Consider the following 24,513-nt stretch of genomic DNA (forward strand, 5'->3'; position numbering starts at 1 on the left):
GACCAACGTTAACAGCGCCTGTCCAAAAATCGACTGAGCTGGTCATTCAGTACTCAGCTACAAGTCACGAGCCGAAGTTTACACCTTTGCTGGTTGTCACTTCATAACGGATACTGTTCGACGATTCCGAGCCGGATATCGAAGATCGCGCGGATGACGTAGATTTGGAGCCTCGGGGCTGCACCATGCCCATTACTTGCAGTACACTTGATTTGTCTGAAGCGTCATTGCAAATCCTGCGATGAGGCAGGAGAGTGATAACAGCATGTTGAGGCCGATGCGGTTCTGGATGATGAAACAGAATGAGGAATGACCGATCGGATAGTCACGCCCCCCGTCCACACTGTGGTGGTGAAACTTGCTAGTCGCAAAATTAGTCGAAAATACAGTACTGTACATAATCTTTCAATTAAGCAAGGCCTCTGCTGAACAAATACGTCGAAGTTGCCTGAAGCAAGGTATTCTTAAACTACATGTAAGCCTACGAGGGTCTTGTAACTGTCCATTTTTCCTTAACCACCATCGGCTTTAAAGAAGAAAAATTGATATAATACTCGTACTATCTATTTTAAACTGAAAAATAACGATCATAATGCAGAGAGGTGTTCACGCTTAGCTCCGCGTCGCGCTGGGGAAGAAGATGGCGTTAAGCCGTTCATCACGGAGGACACTACGCAGTGACCACGCGTTGAAGCCCGACTCGTCGCCGTAGATCCGCCAGCTCCAGAAGGTAAAGCCCGCGCCGGCCTGGTACATGACATCCATCATCGCCTGGCAGAACTCGTAGTATCCCTCTTGGTTATCGGAGAATTTGCCAGCCGTGGCGAAGCTCCACTCGCCGATGAAGAGGCGATTGTGGTTCTCACGTGCGTTCCACTGGCTCACGCTGTTCTGGTAGTTGACCTTGACGGCCGTGTTGATTAGGTCGTAGTCGCTCGTGTCCTCGTAGCCCCAGACGAAGTATGGGTGCCACTCGACCCACACGTTCGAGTAAGTTGGCGCCTGCATAAAGTCCGTCATGACGTCGGGCGATTGCTTGTACAATAGCGGCGCCACGCTCAGCACGCAGTCGTTGCCCGTCTCGCGGATGGCTGCGTACGTCTGCTCGTAGTACGCGTACAGCTTGTCCTCGTCCGTCGATGCGTTGGGTTCGTTCAGCAGACCGATGCCCAGGAACGCGTCCTCATCCTTGTAGCGGTCAGCCAGGAACGTGGCCGTCGCTATCGTGTTAGCTACGTTCTCGTCGTACGCACTCCAGTGCGACTTGCCCGGGTCGCTAGGGGACGAGTGATCCGCTCCGTTCTGCGATCCTTTGGCGGCGTGCATGCTAATGAGCACGGCGACGTTGTGCTTCTTGGCCCAGTCTGTGATGAGGGCATCCAAGTACTTCAACGTGCCGTTCGCGTACTGCGTCCACGCAGCTTGACCACTTGGATCGTCGTTGTCGAAGCCTACGATCCAGTAGCCCACGGGGACGCGGACAGTGTTAAGACCAGCCGCAGCGATGTCGGCAATGTCGCTCTCGGTGATGAAAGTGTTGTGGTGGTTCTGCAAGTTGGAACGGACTGTGTCCGGGTTAACTGCCTTGGTGATGGCAGTGTACTCGCCCTTGCCGGCGTCGTCGTCTCCTACTCCTTGCCAGAAGTCAGCGGTGTTGGTCATCCAGTGTTCGGCCACCAGCCATCCTCCGAGATTCACCCCGACGCTGGATACGTCGCCGTTGCGGATGCTGTACTGGATGTGAGTCGAGTTCTGCGGCGTCGACGCTGAACCGGACAAACTCTGCTGCTGGGTCTCGACCTGGTCCGAGTTCACTTGGGTAGGAGTCGAAGTGCTCTGGTCGTGCTGGACGACGCCGCATCCAGGTGTCACTTGTGCCATTGTGGTGGTGCCCTCGTCTCCCCCGAGTGTCGAGAAGGTTCTGGCGTTTGTTGCGTTCATTGACAACGCGGCCATTGTGGTGACCAAGCAGGCAAGGCGACGGAGCATGGTGAAGAGGTTTGGGGTGCGCTTGAGCGGCCAAATTGAAGAGTGAGAAGTAGGTCTGTGCTGTTCGAACGCGCCATCAAGGCGAGAGCGGTGGGGTGCTATCTGTGTGACACTGGGAACGACAACCGCCACCAGACAAGTGTCTGGTGCCCGTTGTCGTTCCACCAGATCCACATGTGCACTTCCATTCAGCTGTTTCGCCAGTTTTCGTTCATACGACACATGCGATGAGTCATGAATCGAGACAGCAGATGGCGACTGACCAAGATGTCGGGGCGATCCAGTCTATTAAAATAATACTTCAAGTAGGACTTCGATAAATGAAAGCACAGGTGACTTGTGACAGAGCTCGACCTGTATGCCGTAGAGGATGCGAGGGAGAGAAGGAAGTCTGTTTAATTCACAAATTACAGTGTAGCTTCCTGATATTGCTTGGCTCAGGATGCTGTCAACATGACCAGAATTGACATCGAAATGCCCATCCACAGAACTGTAGTCTTGGTCCAAGACTCGTGCAATGAACGCTTTCTTCACGACTAGAGATATCATATGCCTGCAAACGTCAGCAACTGTTAAGGTTGACCAGAACAATGTCCCTTGTATCAGATCCTAGCTGGTGGATAGAACTTGACCGTTCAGAAGAGTACGATTCATGGACTTGTACCTTGACACCGTCGCAAATGTAAAAGCACGATACAGTTCGACCACTTAAAGGACAGATCCAAGACAACGTGCGTTTCTGGTTTATCGACGAGAAAGATAAATACAAATTATGTTCTAAAATATTTCAATTTTAATTTGCACTGGTCACCTTCCACATTCTCGCAAAGTTTTCATTGCGAGTCGGTCACACTGCGAGGCGAATTTACCTTTTGGATGCACTTGGCTGAAACCGAAGTGTCGATAGCGGGGTATCTTTCGCTAGCCCTTCCACGGTGACGCGCCAGTCTCTCGAAGCTATTAGTTTTTGCTGCGAACGTTTCCCCCATAGATCACTAACAGCTCAGCTTTACAGTGACTGCAATTGCTGCATCACTATAGCAAAGATTTCTTCACATGGCAGCAGTTCCTCATGCGTGTACGTCTGTTCCATCAGCGATTTGAGATTCTCCAGAGCATCCAACAGGTTCCGCTGGAATCGAAATCGAAAATATCAAAATAAAAACATGTAAGTGTCAATCTATGTCATCTAGCACAGTAAAGAAAGGTCTTTCCCCACCTGCACGGGTTTAAACAGGATCGTCTCAGTTGAGGCGTTGCGGAGGTACAGACGAATCGTCTGCAGGATTTCCGGTAGACTGTCACGCAGCTGATGCGAGACACTCGCGAGCACGTTGCCAACCTCACTCGGCGCTGTGAACGCACACTGCCGGAAGTCCAGCGCCGTGGCTTTCTGGGACTGCTGCACGTGCGCGACCTGCTTCATCAGCGCGAGCAACGGCTGAGCCAACTGCTGCAGCACAATCTCAATGAACGCCGTGCAGCTTCTCTTCAGCTCCTGCTCCAGCTCCTTCTTCACATCAGCCGTCGTCGTCTGGATCTGCGGAATTCCACGCGCAAAGAGCCCCACAAGCCCATTCGGACCCGAGAATCGGAACAGCGTCGACGCGTCCGCGAGCAGCTCATTCATGGCGTCTGCACTGCTGGTGAAGTCCAGCGCCTTGCTCCTCTGCGCGAACTGGATCTCGAACGGTGTGATCTGCTCGCGTAGTGTCAGTAGATGTTTGACTAGGAACAACGAGCCATGCAGACCACCCTGCGTCGCTGTGATGTCGGCCGACGCCATTTTCAACGACGCTGTGCAGATCTGGATGGCGTCCTGAGCTAACTCCTCGAAAATCTCCATCTTGACGAAGTGATATCCCTTCGACAGACACATCAGTGTGTGCTCTAGCGACGGATACCACGTCGCGTACAATGACGCACCGGCCTGCTCAGCTGCTACCAGTTTGGCTGGGTAGTCCAAGTCAGCAGGAGAAGGCGCGAAGCCTTTGATCTCGTCGCGAATGTACTTCTGCATGCACAGGATGAGTCGCTCCTGAGCGTCCTGAATCATACGATGCATCACTGGCTCTGCATAGCCCACCAGCGCTGCACGTGGGGTGATGGCAGCTTCAATCACTTCACTTCTCAGCACTTGGATGACTTCGCACAGAACTTCCAGGTCCTTCTGGGCGATAAATTGAGGTCGCACAGTGTTGTACAGCAATCCACTCAGCTGGAAGATGAGGCGTCTAGCAACAAGACATAAAAAAAAGTCAGCAGAACGTATACACTAAACCAGTGTCAGGTGTACACGTCTACGTACTCGAACGCGTTCTCGTTGTCTTCTCCACCTAGAGCGTCGTCGTCTCCGAGACTCGTGTCAACTCCAGAGAAATTGAAGAGCTCGTCGCTTGGATCGTGGCCAAAAAGCTTGAGGAAGAGTCGAAATTCGGCCTCGCACACCTTCAGTAACTGGGCACAGCTGGCACGCAGCACGTTGACGATATCGGACGTTTGAGACACCGCGTCCAGCCAGGCGCCAAGCACCGGGGACAACAACTGCACCCGCTGAGTGGCATAGGCGTCGGCTACTTCTCCCAGTACTCGCAGATTCTCGACGCTATTTTGAGCCGGTTGAGTGTTCAGACGCTCGAGTTGCTTCGCCACAGCAGCCAACGCTGGCGCCACGAGCTGAAAATTGACGTAGTAGGGCGAAGTTTCATCCAGTTGCGACACCAACGAGGTCGCCACCCCGCTCTGTTGTGCAGCTAGCGTCTCCTTCTGGACAGCCTCGTACACTGCGTCCTTCGCCGCCTCCAGTCCACTCAACGCATAGTCCTTCAAGCCCTGAAGTCCCCCCGCTGCCAGTGTCTTATAAGCTTCAATGAAACACGCCGAGTCCTTGTACTCTACATGTTGCGTGAGATAAGCCACACACGCGTCGATCTTCTCCAATGCCTGCTCAAAAGTCGGCGTCGTGGGGTCGATACCACGTCGGTGCTGGAAAACCTGCACCGCCTTGCCTGAATCCGTCGAAGCTGACGAAGTTCTAGGTCTAGAGGCTTTCTCCATGAGGACATGACCCGTAGATCCGCTAGAAGGAGAAGCGAACTTTACGCCGAAGCCTAATGCGTGGGCTACGTCATCTATAGCTGTAAAGTGAGGCATGGGGGCGGCAATGGCAGCCACTCTGGCGTCCAGGGCCTCCACCTGTTGCAGGACGTCCTCGAAGCTTCGATACAAAGCCTGGGTCTTGGCAGCTACTTGGACGTGACTTGCCTCCATCTCAGCTACTAGCGCTTGAGAAGCATGGGCGTGGACGTATAGAGAGTCCCATTGGGACATGCACTGGTCCACCTGAGTGGACAGGTGGATGAACGAAGGCTCCAGCTGGATGGAAGATTTATTTTTACGCGAACTCGAGCTCTGACGTTGCGCCACGAACTCCCGAAGCGTCTCGGACGCCTCTGGATGCCGCTGTGAGCGCAAAAGTGGCGCGTGCGTCTCGGCCTGAGTCTTGAGCTGCACTTGACGCTCCAGCGAGTGTAGAAGCGCGTCTTGTCTCACGGTGAGAGGCGTCTCCCGCACGCCCCGGGGCGACGCTGAAGGTGCCATCGTTGTCAAATTAGCAAAGCAGCCGGATTTACAATGTATACATACACGAATTTAGTTTCAGTAAGAATCACTTACTATTTTCACTTTCGGTATAGCAAATGCTATCGAGAGCGTTAAAGCTCCAGTTACCCGCGCTTGAACTCGATACGAATCTCGCAGACCACCGAAGGTTGCGGGGAAGGCACAGCAGTCCCTTTGATCGCTGAAATTGAAATTTTGATCGTCTCCGATTTGTTTTCATTGACCTTCTCGTAGCACCGGAACACCATTTCACCTTGACCGATCATTTTGTCCTTCCTGCAAATACATGTATACGTCCGCTTTAGCTCCTATCCAGGCACTAGCAAAAAAAGTATACAGTTAGTGACGTACCAGAAGCAAGCCGTCCACTGACGCGCCTGGTACACCGAAACCTTCAAGGTGCAGTCCGCTAGCATCACGACTGTGTCCGCCTTCAGTTCCACGACCGGTGACGTCCACAGCCGAGTTGCGTCCCTTCTCATCAAACTTTTATCGGTTTGACCGCTCTGAATCGTCTGTTTTTTGGAAGTGTACGCGAGCTGGAGAACGCGTAAAAATTAACTTAAAGTCCAGATTCGCACACCAAAACTGCGTCACCACAAATAAAGCGTGCGACCACATCACACTATGGAGACTACACATATAGAATGGATTACCTGTGCACGCCGCTTTTTTCTGATTCCTCGCACAGACAGGGGTTGGGATGGTGATTTACAGCCAACCATCGCCGCACTTCAGAATCGAGAAAGGAGATCACCCAGCAAAGACTCGGCCGGCCGACGCGACTTGCAATGCCGAAGCGTATCGCCTGGCAGGACGTGGCGCTCAACGCTACCGGTATCGAAGCTGACAGAGTGCTGACTGCCTTTAAGACCTACGAGGTCTCGAAGAGCAATTTGTACGCATGTACAGTTTGCCTCGACGATGCCCCACACAAGATGAGGTACAGGATGCTTCAGTGCTCGTCAACAGCGTGCAAGGCGGCCGTTTCCTCTGGTGTACACGCTTGTTCTTGGCGCGGCAAAACCCTCTCTTGCCAGGTTAGCGACGCAGTGTCAATATTCGAGGTGGGGGAGCACGCCACAGCGGTAAACTCCCCCAAGAAGAAGAAACTGACGGAGCTGCAGAAGATATACTGCCGTGAGCTCACGGCACAACATCTGCGGCCTGTCCGTATACGCAATGCGATGGCACGGAAGTTTGGAGCGGTGCTTCAGGACTTGCCAAGCTTGGGCACCGTCCAGAACTTCGTCAACTACTACTCCAGGAAGAACTTGTCGCGGAATGACATAGTGGACGATTTGAGGACCTGGATCCACGCGAGGGCGTACACCGGACGAGAGGCCATGTCCCAGACCTTCACATTCGCCTGGAATATGGATGAGCAAGGCAAGCCAGTGGTCGGAAACGGATCGGAAGAACGGCCGTTCGTCATTGGTTTAACGACCAAGACCCTAATGCTTCGGCTAATGCGGCCGCCGGACAACTACATGTGGTGTAGTGATTTCTCCGTAGTTGCGGATTATCACCCGTCGACAAAGACGTGACACCGCCCAAGTTGTTAAAGCGACGAACCCTCGGTCAGGTGATGTACGGAGACGCCAAGGTGCAAGGGACTCGACGGCGTCACCTCCGAGTTTTCAACAAGTATCGGATACGGTCATATGTCACTGAATCCAGGCTGTCCTTATTATTAATAATGGACTGGCCGGATTCGCATTCAGCGGACCATCTACGGTACGAACCCTCAGTGGCGGTTGGGATGAGTTCGCGGAATACTCAGCGACCTTTGGAAGACACGTTAACCGTCTGGGACAGGGCGCGGACCGTTAAAGATGCTCATGCGACAGTGCAGACGACGCTTGGCATGCAAGAAGATCCATAACGGATCATTGTTCACTTGATATTTGTATACTTGATTAGGACTTCTTATTAGGAATAGACCCGAAAGGGTAAGCTTAAATACAGAACAGAATTTCCACTCAAGCACACAGAGCGACGTCCGGCTTCAAGGTAAGCGTCAGGTCAAGCTTGTTTGAGTGTGTTATGCCTGTCGGTGAACTCGAAGCTCTGTAGCGAGGGTTCATCCGGCAAGGCCAAGAGACTTTGTGTATTGGCCGATTATTATCGGGAGGTTTTACGTGACGGCTTATTGTTGCCTATTTGCACGACTGGGAGTGCTTGAATTGCCTCCCTTTTATTTATTCCAGCCGAATGTTGAACACTCGGTGATCTCGTAAAAGGCTTACCCGTGCCTGGTACCCTTCCGCTGTTGGGACCACGAGGATTCAAAACACCTGCTAGCTTTGCTCGTGCTAGTAGCGTGTTCTTATTTTACTGGTTGGCCTATATAAGTAGTTTCCAAGGTTTAGTTTGTCCCGGTGCAAGGGCAGAACTGGGGTCTTCAGGTCCGCCCGAACGATCGTTTACTATCCTAGTAGACGTATTGTTGTGGGAACATCCTAACAACATCTGTAGCTAGAGTTCACGTGGGATTTCCAACACCACAACTGGTGCCGCGACCCGGGAACAGATTGTGACCATTGTGAACTGTTTGTATGGCCTTCCAGTTTACGAGCTACCAAGAGAAGAAGAACAAGAAAAAGACAAGAAATATGGCGAAAGGACAACCGACGGTACCAGTTACGCCTGCCAAGTCTGGCGGGGCTCGCAACGAGAGTTCAAGCCCGGCTGCGCGCTTTGCAGCCGCCACCGAGCTTTCAGTGAGCTTCGACGACGAAGCGGACATCGGTCCTGACGCCCACGATTATGAAAATTACGAAGACAAGACGCCGGCTCCAGAGCCAGGCGCAGCGACGCCGGAGACGGCCACGCTATCATCGGGGCTGAGCGGGGCGACCAGGTCCCTTTCGAGGAACCTCGCCGACGAGCTCGATGATGTTGCGGGACCAGAACCAGCCTACGATGATTATGACGATGGGACCGAGGGTTCTAAACCTTCGGTGGCAAGTGCAAAGCATTCAGCACTGCTGAAGGCACCTCGCCCACCTATTAACGGTGATACACCAGCCGCCAAGCGCGTTTTCGACCGCGTACAAGCGCTGATGCAGAATGATGAGTGGATGCAGCTGTTCAAGCCCATCCCCAAGATAAAAGCCGACTGGCCTGCGCTTGCGCAGGAACTTCAATACCCAGTCAACTCGGTTTCGACTAGCCAAGTTGCCGAGGATTCAGTTTCGCTACTGTTGTCGCTGGGGTTCGAGAACGAGACGTACCCATCGACGATGTCGCTCCAGGATTGGAGTCCACATGAAGCCGGAGCTGCTCTCCAGAAATGAAAGAAGAAGCTTCGGAAGGCGTTTGGCGCCGTTGGCATCAATGCCGAAAAGCAACCTGTGAGTCGACCGATGATTCAAGATGAAGATCCGTCCAAGATTCCATTGCCGCCGACGCCCCAACGACTCGTTCGTACTCCTCCGACCAAGCGTGGGGCTGAGCGTGGTGCCTTTGGCACTACCGAAGCTTCACCGTACTTTCAAGACTCGCACATGGTTACGCCACGTTCGGAGAGCCGTATGCAACGTATTTACGCAAGTAACGAGGGTTCGTTCCGTCGCCGAGGCGGTGCGCGAGCTCCCAAAGGTGGTGCCGGACGTCGTCAAGTCGACAGCGATGGTTCGTCCAGTGACGATGACATTTTGGTGCGTACATTCGACGAGGAAGATCCTCAACTCGAGTTGATGCGTCAGATGAATGAGCTAGCGACGCTGAACGACGTGGACCCAACACCGAGGATTGAAATGGCCTCGCACCGACCGCTGGATCGCATCACGCCGTTCTCAGGCTCTCGCAACAAGAGCGAGAACTGTATGCAGTGGCTCCGTGGGCTCGTCTATGAAATGACTGGAACCCACACAGGCCGATAAATGGTGCATTCCATTTGAGCTAAGTCTCCGGGACGGAGCCATTCATTGGTTCCGTCAACTTCCGAAGAAGACGAAGCGCAAGTGGAAGCTGCTGAGCGACGCGTTCATCCGCTACTACTGCTCGCAGTTCACGCAGACGGCACTGTCGCGTTACTACTCCGCCAAGCGGGAACGTAATGAACATCTGTGCGACTACATAAACAGGCTGAATGGCTATGCTCGGACCGCCCGTCTACACTTCGAGAAGAGTGGTCGCGACGCGAAAGAACACGTACAGCAGTTCCTGGCAACATGCGATGATGACAAGCTGGCGGAGAGTCTCTACCACGCTCGAGTCGCCGACATTCACGAGCTCGAAGAGATCATCGAAGATGTTCTCAAGGGCAAGGAGAGGATGGCCAAGCGTGACAGTGAGTACCGATACTCCAAGAGTCGTGATACGCGACGCGACGATGGATTCGCCCGCAACAACCGGCGTGATGACCGCCGTCGCGATGACAACCGAAACAAACCAAGAGTGACGCTCATTGAAGCCACGGTGGATGACCTACTAGCTGAATTAGAAGGTCGTGAAGCTGCTCAGGGAGGCACCGAGTATTCAAACGAAGATCCGATCGCTTACAACGATGTCCAAGACGAGTACAACGACTTTCAGCCCGATAATACGGATGGTGATTTCTCATTGGATGAAAACGATCGATACCTCGCCGCTGCTAACGAAAATGAACGTCGTGCAGCTGCTGAAGGCACCTACGCACGTTCAGACAACCGTCAACCGCGTGGAAACGTGCCTGATCGCGAGAATGGCTTCAATCAAGATCGCCGAAGTAGTGACCGTGGGTTCAATCAGGACCAACGCGGTCGACGTGACTTCAACCGCGACAACCGACGCCCACAGTACGGACCATGCGCGGTGTGCGGTGGCATGAGTCACTCCGCCCACTACTGTAACAAGCGATGCAAGTTCTGCAAGCAGCTCCACGATGCTGGACAATGCGAACTTTTCCGCAACTTCTAAGACTTTGCCAAATTCGTGCGCACTAAAGGCACGAAGGAGGAACTCCCGCCAGAGCTCAAGGCCGTCGTTCAAGAACGTCATTTAAACTAGGCAGCCCGCCAACTACAACTGGGTTGGTCCCTATCGGGCTGCCACAGTTAACCGAGCCTTCAATGGAAGCAGAGTGTATCTTTGCTTTCATGGGGCAGAGTGAATGGCCTGATAATTACGTAACAAGTGTGAACGCGACGAAAAATGAAAAGGAGAGGAGTAGAATCCTCGGTGGAGGTGTTGGAGAGAGAGTGGAGTGTGCCGATGCTGATGAGGACACCAGCGAGGGTTCGTTCGGCTTGGTTTCGAGTGCAGCGCGAGACGAGCCCAAGGGTCACTCCAAGATGATGAAGTTGAACCCTGGCGAGAGACAGGCATGGTGGTCGGCCAAGAAATTCGACCGACGGATCAGAATGAGAGCTCTGGTGCAAGGCGCTGTGAACGACCAGCGAACGAGGATCCTCCTCGACACAGGAGCGAACGTTAGTGTGATCACTGACGTCTTTGCCAAGAAGTTGCGACTCCGAGATGTACCTGATCACGGACGCCGCATTGACATTCAAGGAATCAACGAAGGCAAGGTGTCTACGACGCGACGAGCGTGCGTCAAGATTACGCTCGGATGGGAGATGGTGTACGAGTTTGAGATGTGGGTAATGGCGCATAGTGCAGGCGTCGACGTGGTACTCGGGACCGACTTTATGATCCCAGCTGGGATCCGGTTGGACCTGTTCCACGGCGCGGCGCAATTACCGCACGAAGTCCAAATCCCGCTGATAAAGACCAAGAACATGATCGACAGCGAAGAATACGGCTCCCATGTTAACGCCGGGCCACCCGAGCGGTTGGACATTCAAGAGCACGAGTGGCGAGAATATCGACTAGCGAAGCGTCAAGTCGGGCTGGAAGAACACGTACTGTGGGTTCGTCGAACGATTAAGCTAATCCCGTCAGTGACGAGGTTTCGACGTGGACGGCCTCAGAGCATTCGATTGACCAACGTGTCTGATCGAACTGTGTACCTACCAGCACACGACTCGATCGCGATGTGGATTCCAGATGGGGATTTGCCACGAGGTGACGGCTATGTGCGTCTGGAGTCCAAGAAGTACCAAGACTGGCAAGTGTTGGCCTACGAAGGTTGTAGAGACCGCGAGCTCTTTCAGCGTGAATGCGAAATCTACGAACAATGGCTTGCAACTCAGCCTTCAGCAGTTGATCGACCATACTACCCAGAACCCGGTGGGATGCTAGCACGACCTCTAGAAGACTCGCTAGTGGATTCTAGTGAACGTCTGACATGTGCAGAGCGCTGGGCACTGATCCTGGAAGAACGTGAACGAGTGGAAGCCTGTCTGGCGTCTGGGGTGACAGCCGGGGATTCGGCCGACGGTCAGCCTTCCGCAGAACCTTTGGACACGTACACGACAACCCATGGCGGAGGCAATAACGCGAACGAAGCCTCGGTAGTGCGTACACACGAACTACTGAGGCCGGTAAACGTGGTACATACGCCAACGAGTGTTAGTGTCCAGTCAGGGGTGACCACGGAAGCGAGAAGCAACGGCACTGGATTGAATGGAGTCACCCGTTTTGACGAAGCTGTCCTGGCCTTGTGTGTCACCAAATCTGCGAACGAGCCATCGGTGGTTGATCCAGAGGATAAAGGCATCGCGCAGAAGGTGTTGAGTAAGGCACCGAGTATTCATTGCAAGATTGGTGCGAACTCCGAAATGTCAAGACAGCGGCAGAACGAGGAGCGGAACAAAAGTCAACAACCCAATATGTCGGCGGCCCACGCATTCAATATTGCGAACGACGACTCGGCAGATAGCCCAGAAATGGGAAACCAGGATGGGAAGGAGATGGACCAACTACCGAATGTTGAAATCAAAGCGGATGCCAATGTTGAGTCAAGGGAAGAATCCGTAGCGGCGTTGGACGGAACATACATCTCGGTTGCTCGAGTGTTAACAACCGAGGGAAATGAAGCAACGGAGGATACGAGAAATGATTTCTACGAACACCCAGCTAACAACATTGGCTTGGACGACTACGCGAAGGAGCTGGCATTCCTGCCGGACCTGACCGAAGAGATCAACACGACAATTGACTACACTGCGCCTAATGTTGCTGATCCTGAGATGTCGACTGAACGCCGAGAACGTTTAGTCGCGACTCTAAAGAACCACGAGCACATCCTGATTGCTAGTGGTAACGCACTGCCGCCGCCAGCCTACGGAGCGGTATGCGATATCGACACACAGGGGCACGCCCCAATTAAACAGCGTGCCCGCCGCGTGCCGCTGCGTTTTCTCGGCAAGCTGTACGAGCTGCTGCGCTTTGTTGCGAGCAAGACTGATCGTCTTTTTAGATAGCCCATGGGCATCGCTGATCGTGATTGTGATGAAAAAGAACGGGCTGGACATCCGGCTCTGCATTGATTACAAGATGGTGAATGCTATCACCGCGATCATGGAGTATGCAATGCCGCTAGTCGACGACCTGTTAACAGATCTCGAGCGCTACCTATGGTTCTGCTCGCTGGATGCAGCAAGCGGCTTCTGGGCGGTCATGATGACCTTGCGAGCGCGTAAAGTGTCAGCGTCTGTCTGCGCACTAGGACATTTTGAGTGGTTACGCATGACCTTTGGGTTAAAGAACGCGCCGATGATCTACCAGCGTATGATTGACAACGCACTCTGGGGGTTCGTTCAACCTAAAGGAGGTTGGTTTGAATACTCGGAGAGGATGCGTTTAGCTGAAGAACAGGCCAAGGAACGTCGTGGACCAAGCGCCGAGGGTTCGTTTCAAACGAAGTTCGCGGCAGACCGCGAAGCACCGGTAGAGACCGACCCTGTACTACAACTCGTCAACAGCCCCGTCGCTGACATGTTTACGAACGGGGAATTAGACGAATCATCGCTGGTACCTGTATTTGGTCGACGGTCGTTTGTGGATGACATTTGCTTCGGTGGCGAGGATTTCGACAGCTGCCTGGCGACGCTGGACCGATTGCTGGCAAGATTTGCACAGTGTCGGATCAGCATTAGCTTCACCAAGAGCATCTTCTGCCAACCCAAGGTGGACTTTCTGTCGCATAAAATTTCGCCAGAAGGTATCAGAGCTGACCCCAAGAAGCTTGCGGCTATCACCGAGCTTTCGTTTCCAACGAGTAAGAAGGGCATGCAGTCGTTTCTTGGAGCGGTTAATTACTACAGCCGCTTCATTCAAGACTTCGCGGTCTACGGTGCGGCGCTGTACCAGCTCAAGGATGAAGACTTTGTCGTTGAAGGTGGCCTTTCTGTGGCACGTCATTCCTTCGAAAGATTGAAGACGAGTGTTTCACATTCACCCATCCTCAGGCACTTCGATCGGTCGAGAGAAGTTCACGTCATGCTCTTTGCGAATGAATGGGCGTTGAGCACTACGCTAATGCAAGAACATGAAGGCAAGTTACACCCCGTACGGTTCCTCGGTCGGGTGCTTAAGGAAGCCGAGATGAACTGCCATCCAGCTGAGAAGGAAGTTTTGGCGTTACTTCTGCTGTTGAAGATCTGTTACGTCCAGCTGGCAGGAAAGACGCTACATGTCTATACACGATTCTCGACGTTAGAGTGGGTGCATAAGTCGAAGTCTCTCTTCGGACGCGCGGTCCAGTTAGCAGTGCTGCTATCGCAGTGGCACCTTAAGGTGCAGCGCGTGAAGAAGAAGGATGTCGCCTTTGCGCAGCTACTGCAGTCAAGCATCACGAGCTTCGTTGACCTGGAAGACTCGCTCGCGCCGGTGGCGCCTCCAAACAAGGGTTCCCCGACTGGGCAGACCAAAATGAAGCCAAGTCTGGTCCTTTCCATGATAGATTCAGCAGCAGCTAGTAATGCATCCGCATCATACGGGTCAGCACCAGACTTGGCTTCATCTTGGTCTACCTCAAGATCACGAGGTGGCGACATGGCAGCAGGAGGCAAGGCGACAACAAGCATGACTGCAGGAGGCGATGCTACGTCAGTCGAAGCCAAAGGAAGCGGTTCTGCTGCAGAAGGTGACAGCGCAGCTGAGAAGCGGCGAAAGATGCAGGCGACACCGAGGCACCACTTGAAGCTACTGGTTCAGAGACGGTTGCTCCACTGGAACCCCTATGTGCTTCAGCAAGTGCCTCCTAACGCCGCCGAAGAAGGGCCGCTTGACGTTCGTGAAACTCAGCGCCGCGTCGGCTCGTGGGGGCCGTGCCAAGATTCTCGGCTGCAAAATGGAGTGGATTGAACGGGACGTATCCTAGATCCGCTTCGAAAGCCACCATCTTGATACTGCTGTTCACCGTCGAATTCACCGCGAGCTCCGCATTGGCGAGATGGATGTCCCAGTCGTCTTAAACAGGTCCAACGTAGCACCACAAGTACTCCTCGAGTGTTCTATTCATCCGCTCTGTCTGACCATCGCCTGGATCTTGATGAGCTACCGTCATGTTGAGGGTTGTCCCAATTGACTTAAACACGTGTTGCCAGAACGTCGACACGAACTTCCTGTCTCGGTCCGACACAATGCTCGTTGGCATCCCATGAAATATTTCCATACGTGTTCGATGAAGAGACGGGCAACACCTTCGACGTCTACCTTCCTCGTGGTCGGGCCAAAATGGCATCGCTTTGTCAGTCGGTCAACGACCACCCAGATGGAAATTACTTCACGCTTTGTTCGTGGCAAGTCCGTGATGAAGTCCATTGACATCGATACCCATCGGTCGTCCGGTACTCGCAGTGCCTCTAGCAGTCCCGGCGGCTTCGCTAGCCGCAATTTGTTTCTTCGACAAGGCTCACAGTCAGCGATGAACGAGTGAATTGACATCAACGTCCTGGTGCAGTACCACCGCTTTGTGAGTGTCAAGTACGCCCGCTCTGCACCTGGATTACTGCCGTAGTTGGCATCATGACACTCACAGTTGACCGCCTGCCGCAACTTCAGATCGTTGGGCATAACGATAACTGGTACATCGTCGGATGAAGTCTGGTACCATAGCAAGTCATTGCTTTCTGTAAAGCAGCGATAATGTTTCATCTGGTGCTGCTTGGTTTTCGAGTGCGGGCTGTTTGTACGCCGTGAATATCGCTTGGGCTTCTCGATCTCGGTTGTACGCCATGGTGATCAACTCGCTGTCTGCGGTCACTTCGCTGACCACCAAACGAAAGGATGTATTGTCGAAGCTGGTCACGCTCAAGTCGTGAAAGAACTTCGTCTCCGGTTGCAAGTCCGCACCTCGGCTAAGCGCGTCTGCAATTCCGTTCATCGCACATGGAGGGTATGAGAACGCTGGTTGGTACTCCGCGAGGATATCATACCAGCGCGCGAGGCGTCGATTCGATCTTCTGTGTAAAGAGACCTTCAAGACTTTTGTGATCCGTTTCGACGATTGGTGAATTTCCATGCAGTAGATCCGGAAAACGGCCAGCGCATGAATAACAGCAAGAAGCTCTTGCTGCTGCGTCAAAAAGTTAAATTCCGCGGATTTCATATCTCCTGTTGGTGTAAGGAATAGGTCGCTCAACACCGTCAGCTACTTGGAGCAGGAATCCTCCGACAGCAAACTTGCTAGCGTCCGTCCTCAAACGCATCAGTTGATTGAAGTCGGTCAAGTACAGCACGGGAGGATTGCACAGCCGCCGCTTCAGTTCCTTGAAGTTCTTCGACTGCTTTTCGTCACAGTGAATCTTTGCATTACGCTTGATCTTCTTCTCGAATAGATTGAACATGGTCGCTGTAAGCTTCGCCTAGTCTGGGAAGAGCCGTTGAGCGTATATAGCTAAGCCGAGGAAACGGTAGGGCTCCTCTTGCGCTCTTGGAATTGGCCAGTCCTTGATGGTCTGCACCTTGCCGGAATCCTTTCGGACTTCTTTTCGTCCAACGAAGTCTCCAAGACACGGTATCTCATCGGCACAGAACACATATTTGGAGAGCTTTACGTAGCGTTTGTTGTCTTGCAAGATATCCAAAGATTTACGAAGGGCTTCCAAGTGATGTTCAATCTTCGGGGACTTCGGGAAGATGTAGATGTCCGCATTCGTGTTCTCAAGCTCGCGGAACCGTTTTGACGTCAGCCGATGCATCGTTGTCGGAGCGTTTCAGACACTCGTGGGCAGTACGAGGTATTCCCAGAGTCCGTTGGGCGCCTGAAGCGCTGTGAACTTGATGTCTTCTGCGCGCATACGAAAACGCTGACCTTAGGTCCATCGTCGAGAGTCAGTATCCTCCCGCCATGCGTCCAAGATATCTTCTTTCCTCATCATCGGTATACTTTGCCGTATCGTATTGGAGTTCAAGTACCGATAGTCGTGAACGATTCGCCATCCAACTGGTTTTCGGATGCAGAATGTTGAGGCAGCGCGCGAGCTGATGCTAGGACGGGTTGGCTTCTTCTTTACCATTTCCTCGACCCAGTACACGATCTTGCGTTGCCGCTCGGGAGACTGGCGCCACTGTTGCCGATACATCGCAAGATTAGGATCTTTCGCGTCAATCCTATGCTCGATTTCACGTTTTACCGGGAGGCCTTCAGGGAGTTCGGGTCGGAGCACTGTCTCCTTGTACTCCGTCAGCAACGCCAAGGCAAGGTTCGCCCAGAAACTTTCCCAGTCCGTCTCCAGGTAACGCTGAGCTTTTGCCGTTCCGACATTGTCGGGTTGGTCGCGTCGCTGTATAGATTTCGCGACGTTTTTGATTGTTTCGTTTGTCAGAACCAACATGAAGTCTGGTTCCTCGATCGACTTGGTCTTGATTCTCAGAAGTTTCCTCAGTTTATTTCGTGTGATAAACTTGGTGTGCGCACCAGCTTCATCCGTGATTCCCATCGTGAACACCTTTTCCACGACGGACTCTCTTCCCCTGGTATCGCTGCTCACAGCAGCAGTGCCGTCGCGTCTTGCCGCATTCATCTCGTCTTCGCCTGCTGAACTCTTACCAGTTGACGAGCCTACCGCTCGCAATCAACTCGTGGGGTCTCGATCTGCTCTACGTCATAAACGGGGTTGACCGCGGACTTCACATCCGTTTCCAGTGCGGCACCTCGACAGGAATCGGGTCTGTTCGCCCCGATAGATCACCGAAGCCCGGAGGCAATCACCGGTCCCCCTTCCTCGATCAGTTCACAGGTTTCACCCGCGTGTTCCCAGCGGAAAGTCTTCACTCTTGTTCCTTCGCCTCGTCGACTTCTCCAGTCGATATGTGGTTGCATGTCCTCGAAGAATGGTATTCCGAAGATGCAGTCAAATTCTTCAGGTACCGTGTAGACAACCTCGACGCATTCATACACATCGTCTAATCCAGATACAACGATGCTTAGCGATAACACCTCTAGCTGGGTCTCCACGGTCTGGCTATCTCCTAGATTGTAATGCAGCTCCAATTACATAAGTAGGTAGATATTTCTTTAGTTATTACATAAGTAAGTAAAGTGGCACACGGGTAGCGTGTGCCAAGGTGTCATCATCGGATTGGTTGGTAGTGAGGAGCCAGACTCACTTATTGACCAATCAGGTATATACATGTGTTTGAGTGGTTCACACGAGGCCAGGGGTGGCCGCCCTGGTCCTAACAAAATCAGAGTTGAATTTGACACAAACCTAAGACTTGGTTTTATTATTGCGAGCTTCCTCCACACTATAGTGTAAGCTAGCAACGGTAACGCTTACCCCGTTACACTTGGTAGCACTTAGAAGTCCTTCCAACGACCAAGTCTACGATGAGCCAAGTCCAGATCTCCGGGGCGACCCTGGAGCATGCTGCATTCCCCCATCTCACTCACGTGGAGTAGGAAGCGCTTCACCGCCTCGTGGCCGTGTCCGGAGATGCCGTTGTCGCATCGCTGCCGAGCTCAGCGACGCCCGACGAGCAACGTCTTGCAGCACAAGGGCTCATGGAACGCGAGCTCGCCGATGCCAATCGGCGGGTGTCAACTCCCTCGCGTCCATCCCAGAATGACGTCGTCAAGATGAAGACGTCTACGTATTCTAGCGCCGGTGAAAACCGGCTGCCGCTAAACCGGTGGTTCCGCGAGATCGACATTGCGATCGCCTCGCGACGCATCGAGGCGTCATCCACCAAGGTGAACTTCCTCCTCTCCCGGTTATCCGGGAATACCAAAGAATGACCCCTTGGGAAGCCGGCTGTCGACCCCGAGGCTTTCTTATCTCTGGAATCTCTCCATAGCGACTTGCGCCTCGCGTTCGAGCCCCTGCAAGATGAGTCTCGTGTTCGCGCAGAGTTCTTCGCTCTTCGGCAAGGGAAGATGTCCATGCGTGATTACGTCCAGAAGACGCGACATCTGGCGTCATGCATCGTGACCAAGCCAATCGACATGGCCTCGCCAGTCCACATATTCGTGTTCGGCATGCGCGAGGGTATAACCCGTTACTGCATCACCAGAGCTGATCCCTCCTCTCTCGCACTCGCGATTCGCGAGGATTACATGATCACTGCTTCGTACGCTGCAGACATACCTGCGGAAGCCCGAGAGTCTACCATCGAGCCCATGGCGATCGACGCCATCAACGCGTCGAGCGATCGAGGTCGCGGGTCCTACCGCGGTAGCGGTGGTCGAAACAATCGCTCCCTTATTTGCTTCCGCTGTGGAAAGAAAGGTCACCGCGCAGCGGAGTGTCGCGCGCCAGCTCCCGTCGTCGCTCACGCCGATGCGGAACATTCCTCGGTCGCTCATTCCAGGACCAGTAGGTCTACTGGCTTTCACGAAGGACCGGGCCCTCTGGTGACAGCTCAACCTTCGAGCCCTCCCGTGCTCCAAGCACACACCAATGCCACCACTACACCGGGCGACTCGAGACTGATCATCGTCAGCCTCCACGTCACCGGTGCCCGGCGACAATGCGCGCGCTCCTTTACTCAGGAGCGACCGACAACTTCTTTCGCGCGTCGTGCTTGTCGGTACTACCCAAGAACGTCCGCGTCCGGAATGATCCGGGCGAGATTCAAGTCAAACTCGTACCGTTGCTCTGCGTGACGTGTCCTTGTCGTACACGTTCGACGGCTTCCGTAGCAAGGACGACTTCTTGGTGATCGAGATGAACTATGCGTTTGACTGCATCCTGGGAATTCCTTGGCTTGCGCGATATCAGCCAGAGATTGACTGGCTGGCCCAATTGGTCAAGCGTCGACGTGGATTCGACGTGAGCGAGGTCTACACACTTCTTGGTGGCGCCAAGAGACTGGCGCCACGTCACAGTCGTGGACAAAACAGCAACGACGCAGGCAGTGCACAGAGCGAGCGATGGCCCTCTCTGCATGGCTTGTGCTACGTTGTTGAACGAAGAGCCCTCGCGCTTTCGCGAGGTAGATGATGAAGTGGTCGAGCAGGCTCCCACAGTACAAGACAATGGTTGAGCAGAGGCTCCCACACAACGAGACGGCGGTAGAGCAGAGGTTCACGCCGAACGATTCGGCGGTCGAGCAGATTGGGCTCCCGTCAAACGATGCTGCGGCTGAGCAGGGGCTCCCGCGTGTTCCCGGCCCGGTCAAATACGGTCTTCCGCGCCTAGAGCAAGGTGATGCATCGTCAAGTAGCAGTGAGTCAGACTCGAGCGTAAGCTCGAGGAAGCCAAAGAAGAAGTCGAAGAGACGAAGCCTGAAACCTAGTCGAGACTCCACGACCAGCGATAGCCCGCCGATGGAATCGGTCAGCGCGCTCGAGTACGTGGCAGGAGGCCCGAATCGGGCAATCACTATCACAGTCGCGAATCCGCCGCGCGAAGCGGCGGCGATCACACGCCTTCCAGGCTTGTCCTGGAAGAACTTCCTTCGGGACCCTAAAGCTGGAGACGTCGAGCAAGTATGCTTGGTCACCGAGGCAGTCTCGGTGGATGAGTCAGCAAATGCAGTCGCCACGGACAGTGAACGTTCACGTCCGCTAGGTGCCGAACCTAAGTATGCTCGAGAGGAACGACTCCAAACGCAGTTCTTGGGAGGCCTTGCGGGAGTCAGAGAATCCCGTATACGACACCACCTGCGAGTACGCCGACGTCTTCCCGAATGGGATCCCCGCCGAGCTACCGGCTGATCGTGGGGTTCAGCACGAGATCGCCCCGCTCCAGGTACGAAGTACTGCGTCACCAGACGATGGCCACTTCCGCGTGATCAAGTGAAAGCAAACGATGGCTTTATCGAGGGCCGCCGAAAGGCGGGTCACGTGCGCGAGAGTACCTCTCCCCATTCCAGTCCAGCGTTCTGTGTGAAGAAAGCTACAGGGGGATGGCGCATTGTTCACGCATTCAACAAATTGAATGATGCCACCATCCCCGCGCAGACTCCGATCCCTCGGAAGGGCATGGTACTGGACTCCATGGCTGGCAGCGTCATCTACAGCGCCATCGACCTGACCGATGGATTCTATCAGATCCGGATGAGAGCATGTGATGTGCCTCTCACCGCCGTAAGTACACCGAGCGGGATGCTCTGCGAGTAGCTCGTGATGCCACAGGGTCTGACGAACGCGCCTGCCACCTTCAATCGCATGGTCTCCTATGTGCTTCGTCCGCTCCGAGACTTCGCGCTGAGTTACTTCGACGACATCTTCGTGCATAGCCGCTCTGAGGGCAACCTCAGTGTCGTGGAGGTACATCTGAAACACCTGAGGCTAGTCTTCCAGGTGATGCGAAAGAACAAGCTCTACGCAAACTTGAAGAAATGTGTCTTTTGCTCACCGGGGATTCCGGTGTTGGGATGCTACATGAGCAAGAACGGTGTGCCGCGGATCCCGATAAGGTATCGTCTATCTGTGCTTGGCCAACGCCGACAACCCCCACTGAGTTGCGTCGGTGGTTTGACATGGCCGATTACTTGCACAAGTACACGAAGTGTTACGCTGGGTTGATCCAGCCACTGTCCTCGCTGCTGAAGAAGGACGTGATCTGGGAGTGGAAATCGGACCACCAAGCTGCATTCGACTCGGTGAAGAAGTGCTTGGCGTCTGCGCCGATCCAGAAGCTTGCTGATGACTCAAAGCCATATCACGTCGTCTGCGACGCGAGCAATTTTGCCTTCGGCTGTGCGCTGATGCAGTTTTATGATGGCGAACATGAAGGCGGTATCAGCTATCAGTCGCGACAACTGAAGCCAGCCGGGAAGAACTACCCAATCCACGACAAGGAGCTCCTGGCAATGCGGTACGCTCTGATCAAATGCAGAGTGTACTTGCTCGGTGAACAGTCGTTTGCGATTTACACTGATCACGCATCGCTGCGGACAGCGATGAAGAGCCCTCACTTGTCGCAACGGATGGATTGTTGGTTGTCCTTCTTCGCTGAGTACAGCTTCGTTGTTCACTACAAGCCGGGCAAGAATAACATTCTCGTTGACGCGCTGTCTCGGCGTCTGGACTACGATCTCCGTGAAGCGCTAGGACATCAGGTGGCTGATGAGGACGACGACGAATGTGCGGTATCCGTGTCGTCAGGCATCAACTTGATGCTGACCACGCCCACGCTCCCGCTGGGCGACGAGATTGCTACAGCGTACGATGATGACCCTATCGACGGTGCCATCATGATGCACCTGCGTGCCCCTAGTAGTGACACGCTAAGTGCCCTTTCAAGGACCACGCGTAATCAGATTGATCGATATCGACCGGGCGGCAATCTGCTGAAGAACAGCATCGACAGGTTCGATGGACCTCGAGTCGTCGTCCCAAACGACGCTGATCTACATGCGCGCATAATCCACGAGTACCATGACGCCCCGACTGGAGGACATCTAGCTCGCGAGAAGACGTACGCAGCTCTGTCGAGAGACTTCTATTGGCCGCACATGTACAAGCGGGTACGCAAGTGGGTCCGCACATGTGAAATGTGCCAGCGAGTCAAACCGTCTTCGACGTCTCATGCTCCATTGCGCCCTCTTCCGGTCACCAAGGAAGCTTGGCGCTCCATTTGGAGCGCCTTCATCTTCGGCCTCCCGCTCGACACAGCCGGATGCACGGGTGTACTTGTGTTCGTCGATCGTTTCAGCAAGATGGTCCATATCGTTCCGGTGGCAGCCTCAATCACCGCGGAAGAGTCCGCGGCCCACTTCGTCGACGTAACTTTTCGTCACCACGGTCTGCCGGAGTCTATCGTGTCCGACCGCGACCCGCGGCTTACATCCGCGTTCTGGTCACGTCTCTTTGCGATCTTGGGAATTAAATTGCCGATGTCGACCGCGGCGCATACGGAGACGGGTGGACAAACAGAACGCGTCAACCGGGTCATTAAAGACGTTCTCCGCAGCTACGCGACTTCGTACACGAGCTGGAGCTTGTTCCTGCCGCTAGCCGAATTCGCACTCAACAACGCCGCACACTCCTCGACGGGCATGACGCCGTTCTTCGTGAACAACGCTCGACACCCACGTGTTCCGGCACTTCTCGCCGTGGGCCACCCCACGGATGCTGGCGGCTCCACCCTTGGTAGGGGAGAACCTCCTTCGGTCGACATGGATGCTGAAGCTGCGGTCAGCCCTGCGGACAACGAGTCCGTGTCCTGGACATCACCGGTACGTGAACCGGTGTCTCAGCACGCACCGGTAGCCTTACCGATGCCAACAGGCCTGCCGGCGCACTCGACTTCGTTATCTTCGGGTGTAGCCAGTGTGAACGCCTTGACTCGCTCTCCGTCCAAGCAGTCCATCGAGCCTCCTCGGCGTACTGCATCTTCGATAACGAGATGGACGTCGCAGAACTTGATCGATCCAGGCAGCAAGACTCGCGAGCAGAAAGTTACCACGGCCAATTATACACCGAAACCCTCGGTGCGTCCTGCCGATCGCTCGGCATTTGCGGAAATCGTCATGCAACGGCAATTCATCTCAAGGTTCGTCCGCGACGCACTGCAGAACGCAGTGGACAAGCAAAAGGAACAAGCTGATAAGCACGGTCGAAAGAACGTGAATGTGTTCAAGATAGGAGATCGCGTTCTCCTATCGACCGAGGGAATCGGCGCTTCTGCCGTAACCAGCCTCGACGCCAACAAACTTGCTTCACACTTCATCGGTCCTTTTCGAGTAGCCAAAGCTGTGGGCGACGCCTACACCTTGGACATCCCGTCGTCACTTAGACTCCACCCGACTTTTTACGTCGGGCGACTCAAGCGGCACCTCCTGCGACGATTCCTGACCCGAGCCAGCAGACGGAGCATGCGTCGGGCGACCAGCCCGATGTGCCTGACGCGCCAGGAACCCGTCAGCCCCAGGCACCCGCTCTCGCGGACGATCACCCTGCTGGGCAGAGCCAAGAATTCGCGTCTCCAATCCCCGCAGGCGAGATAAGAGTTCCCGATTTGACTGCCGAAGCTCCGACGCGATCTGCTCAGTCCGCCAGGCACGATCTTCCGCCCGCTCAGCCCCAACCGGAGCGTCAACGCACGGTTCGAAGCTGTCTCCACCTCGCCCTGGACGTACAGGGCGTACGTCGTATCATCGTGAAGGCCCATCATCGATAATTGACTCGGTGGGTGATGCGCGCTGGATTGTGGAGCGTATCGCTGACCACGAAGATCCCCACAGCTCGACCGCTCAACGTAACGTCCGTAGGCGTGCCCCTCGCGCAGCCCCGACCGCGCGCTGCTATCTGGTACGTTGGCTCGGTTATTCCCCAGAGCGTGATACGTGAAAACCCCGCACCAACCTTCTCCGCGACGTTCCGGACGTGGTCCACGAATATGAGGCCATGCTGCATGAGAAGAAGAATTCCGCGGGTCGCGTCGCGGAGACCGTGAACGAGATCGAGAGCGCCCACGAGAACGACCGAAGCGACAACGATGCCGCGCTCCGACGCGTGAAACGTTGGCGTGAGCCGCCGCGATTAGCTGCCTGATCCATACTGGACAGGGTGTACTCGTACTTCCCGATCCATCCCGACTCTTCTCCACTGAGTGGCCGCTCAGCGAGATGTTCCCTCCACTAGCGTTGAGTCGGACGGGTGGAAGTACCACAGGA

The 24,513-nt window shown here is 54.3% G+C and overlaps 3 protein-coding genes across 3 annotated transcripts; 1 reads left to right on the forward strand and 2 right to left on the reverse strand.

The window, feature by feature from the left end:
- Positions 1-612: 612 nt before the first annotated feature.
- Positions 613-1,989, reverse strand: PITG_16968 (glucan 1,3-beta-glucosidase, putative; the record flags this gene model as incomplete). Its single annotated transcript, XM_002897141.1, has 1 exon — positions 613-1,989. The coding sequence occupies one exon, from the start codon at positions 1,987-1,989 to the stop codon at positions 613-615; it is 1,377 nt and encodes a 458-aa protein (XP_002897187.1).
- Positions 1,990-2,519: 530 nt separating this feature from the next.
- On the reverse strand, positions 2,520-6,092 carry PITG_16969 (conserved oligomeric Golgi complex subunit, putative; the record flags this gene model as incomplete). The annotated part of the gene is made up of 6 exons (XM_002897142.1): positions 2,520-2,525; positions 3,209-4,223; positions 4,298-5,576; positions 5,665-5,690; positions 5,719-5,886; positions 5,962-6,092. 6 exons carry the CDS (start codon positions 6,090-6,092, stop codon positions 2,520-2,522), a joined length of 2,625 nt encoding a protein of 874 aa, XP_002897188.1.
- An 8,916-nt stretch (positions 6,093-15,008) lies between these two features.
- Positions 15,009-15,463, forward strand: PITG_16970 (uncharacterized protein; the record flags this gene model as incomplete). The annotated part of the gene is made up of 3 exons (XM_002897143.1): positions 15,009-15,076; positions 15,136-15,342; positions 15,424-15,463. The coding sequence occupies 3 exons, from the start codon at positions 15,009-15,011 to the stop codon at positions 15,461-15,463; spliced, it is 315 nt and encodes a 104-aa protein (XP_002897189.1).
- Positions 15,464-24,513: the final 9,050 nt, after the last annotated feature.

This window comes from Phytophthora infestans, genomic scaffold (assembly GCF_000142945.1).
Source record: "Phytophthora infestans T30-4 supercont1.47 genomic scaffold, whole genome shotgun sequence".
NCBI lineage: Eukaryota > Oomycota > Peronosporomycetes > Peronosporales > Peronosporaceae > Phytophthora > Phytophthora infestans.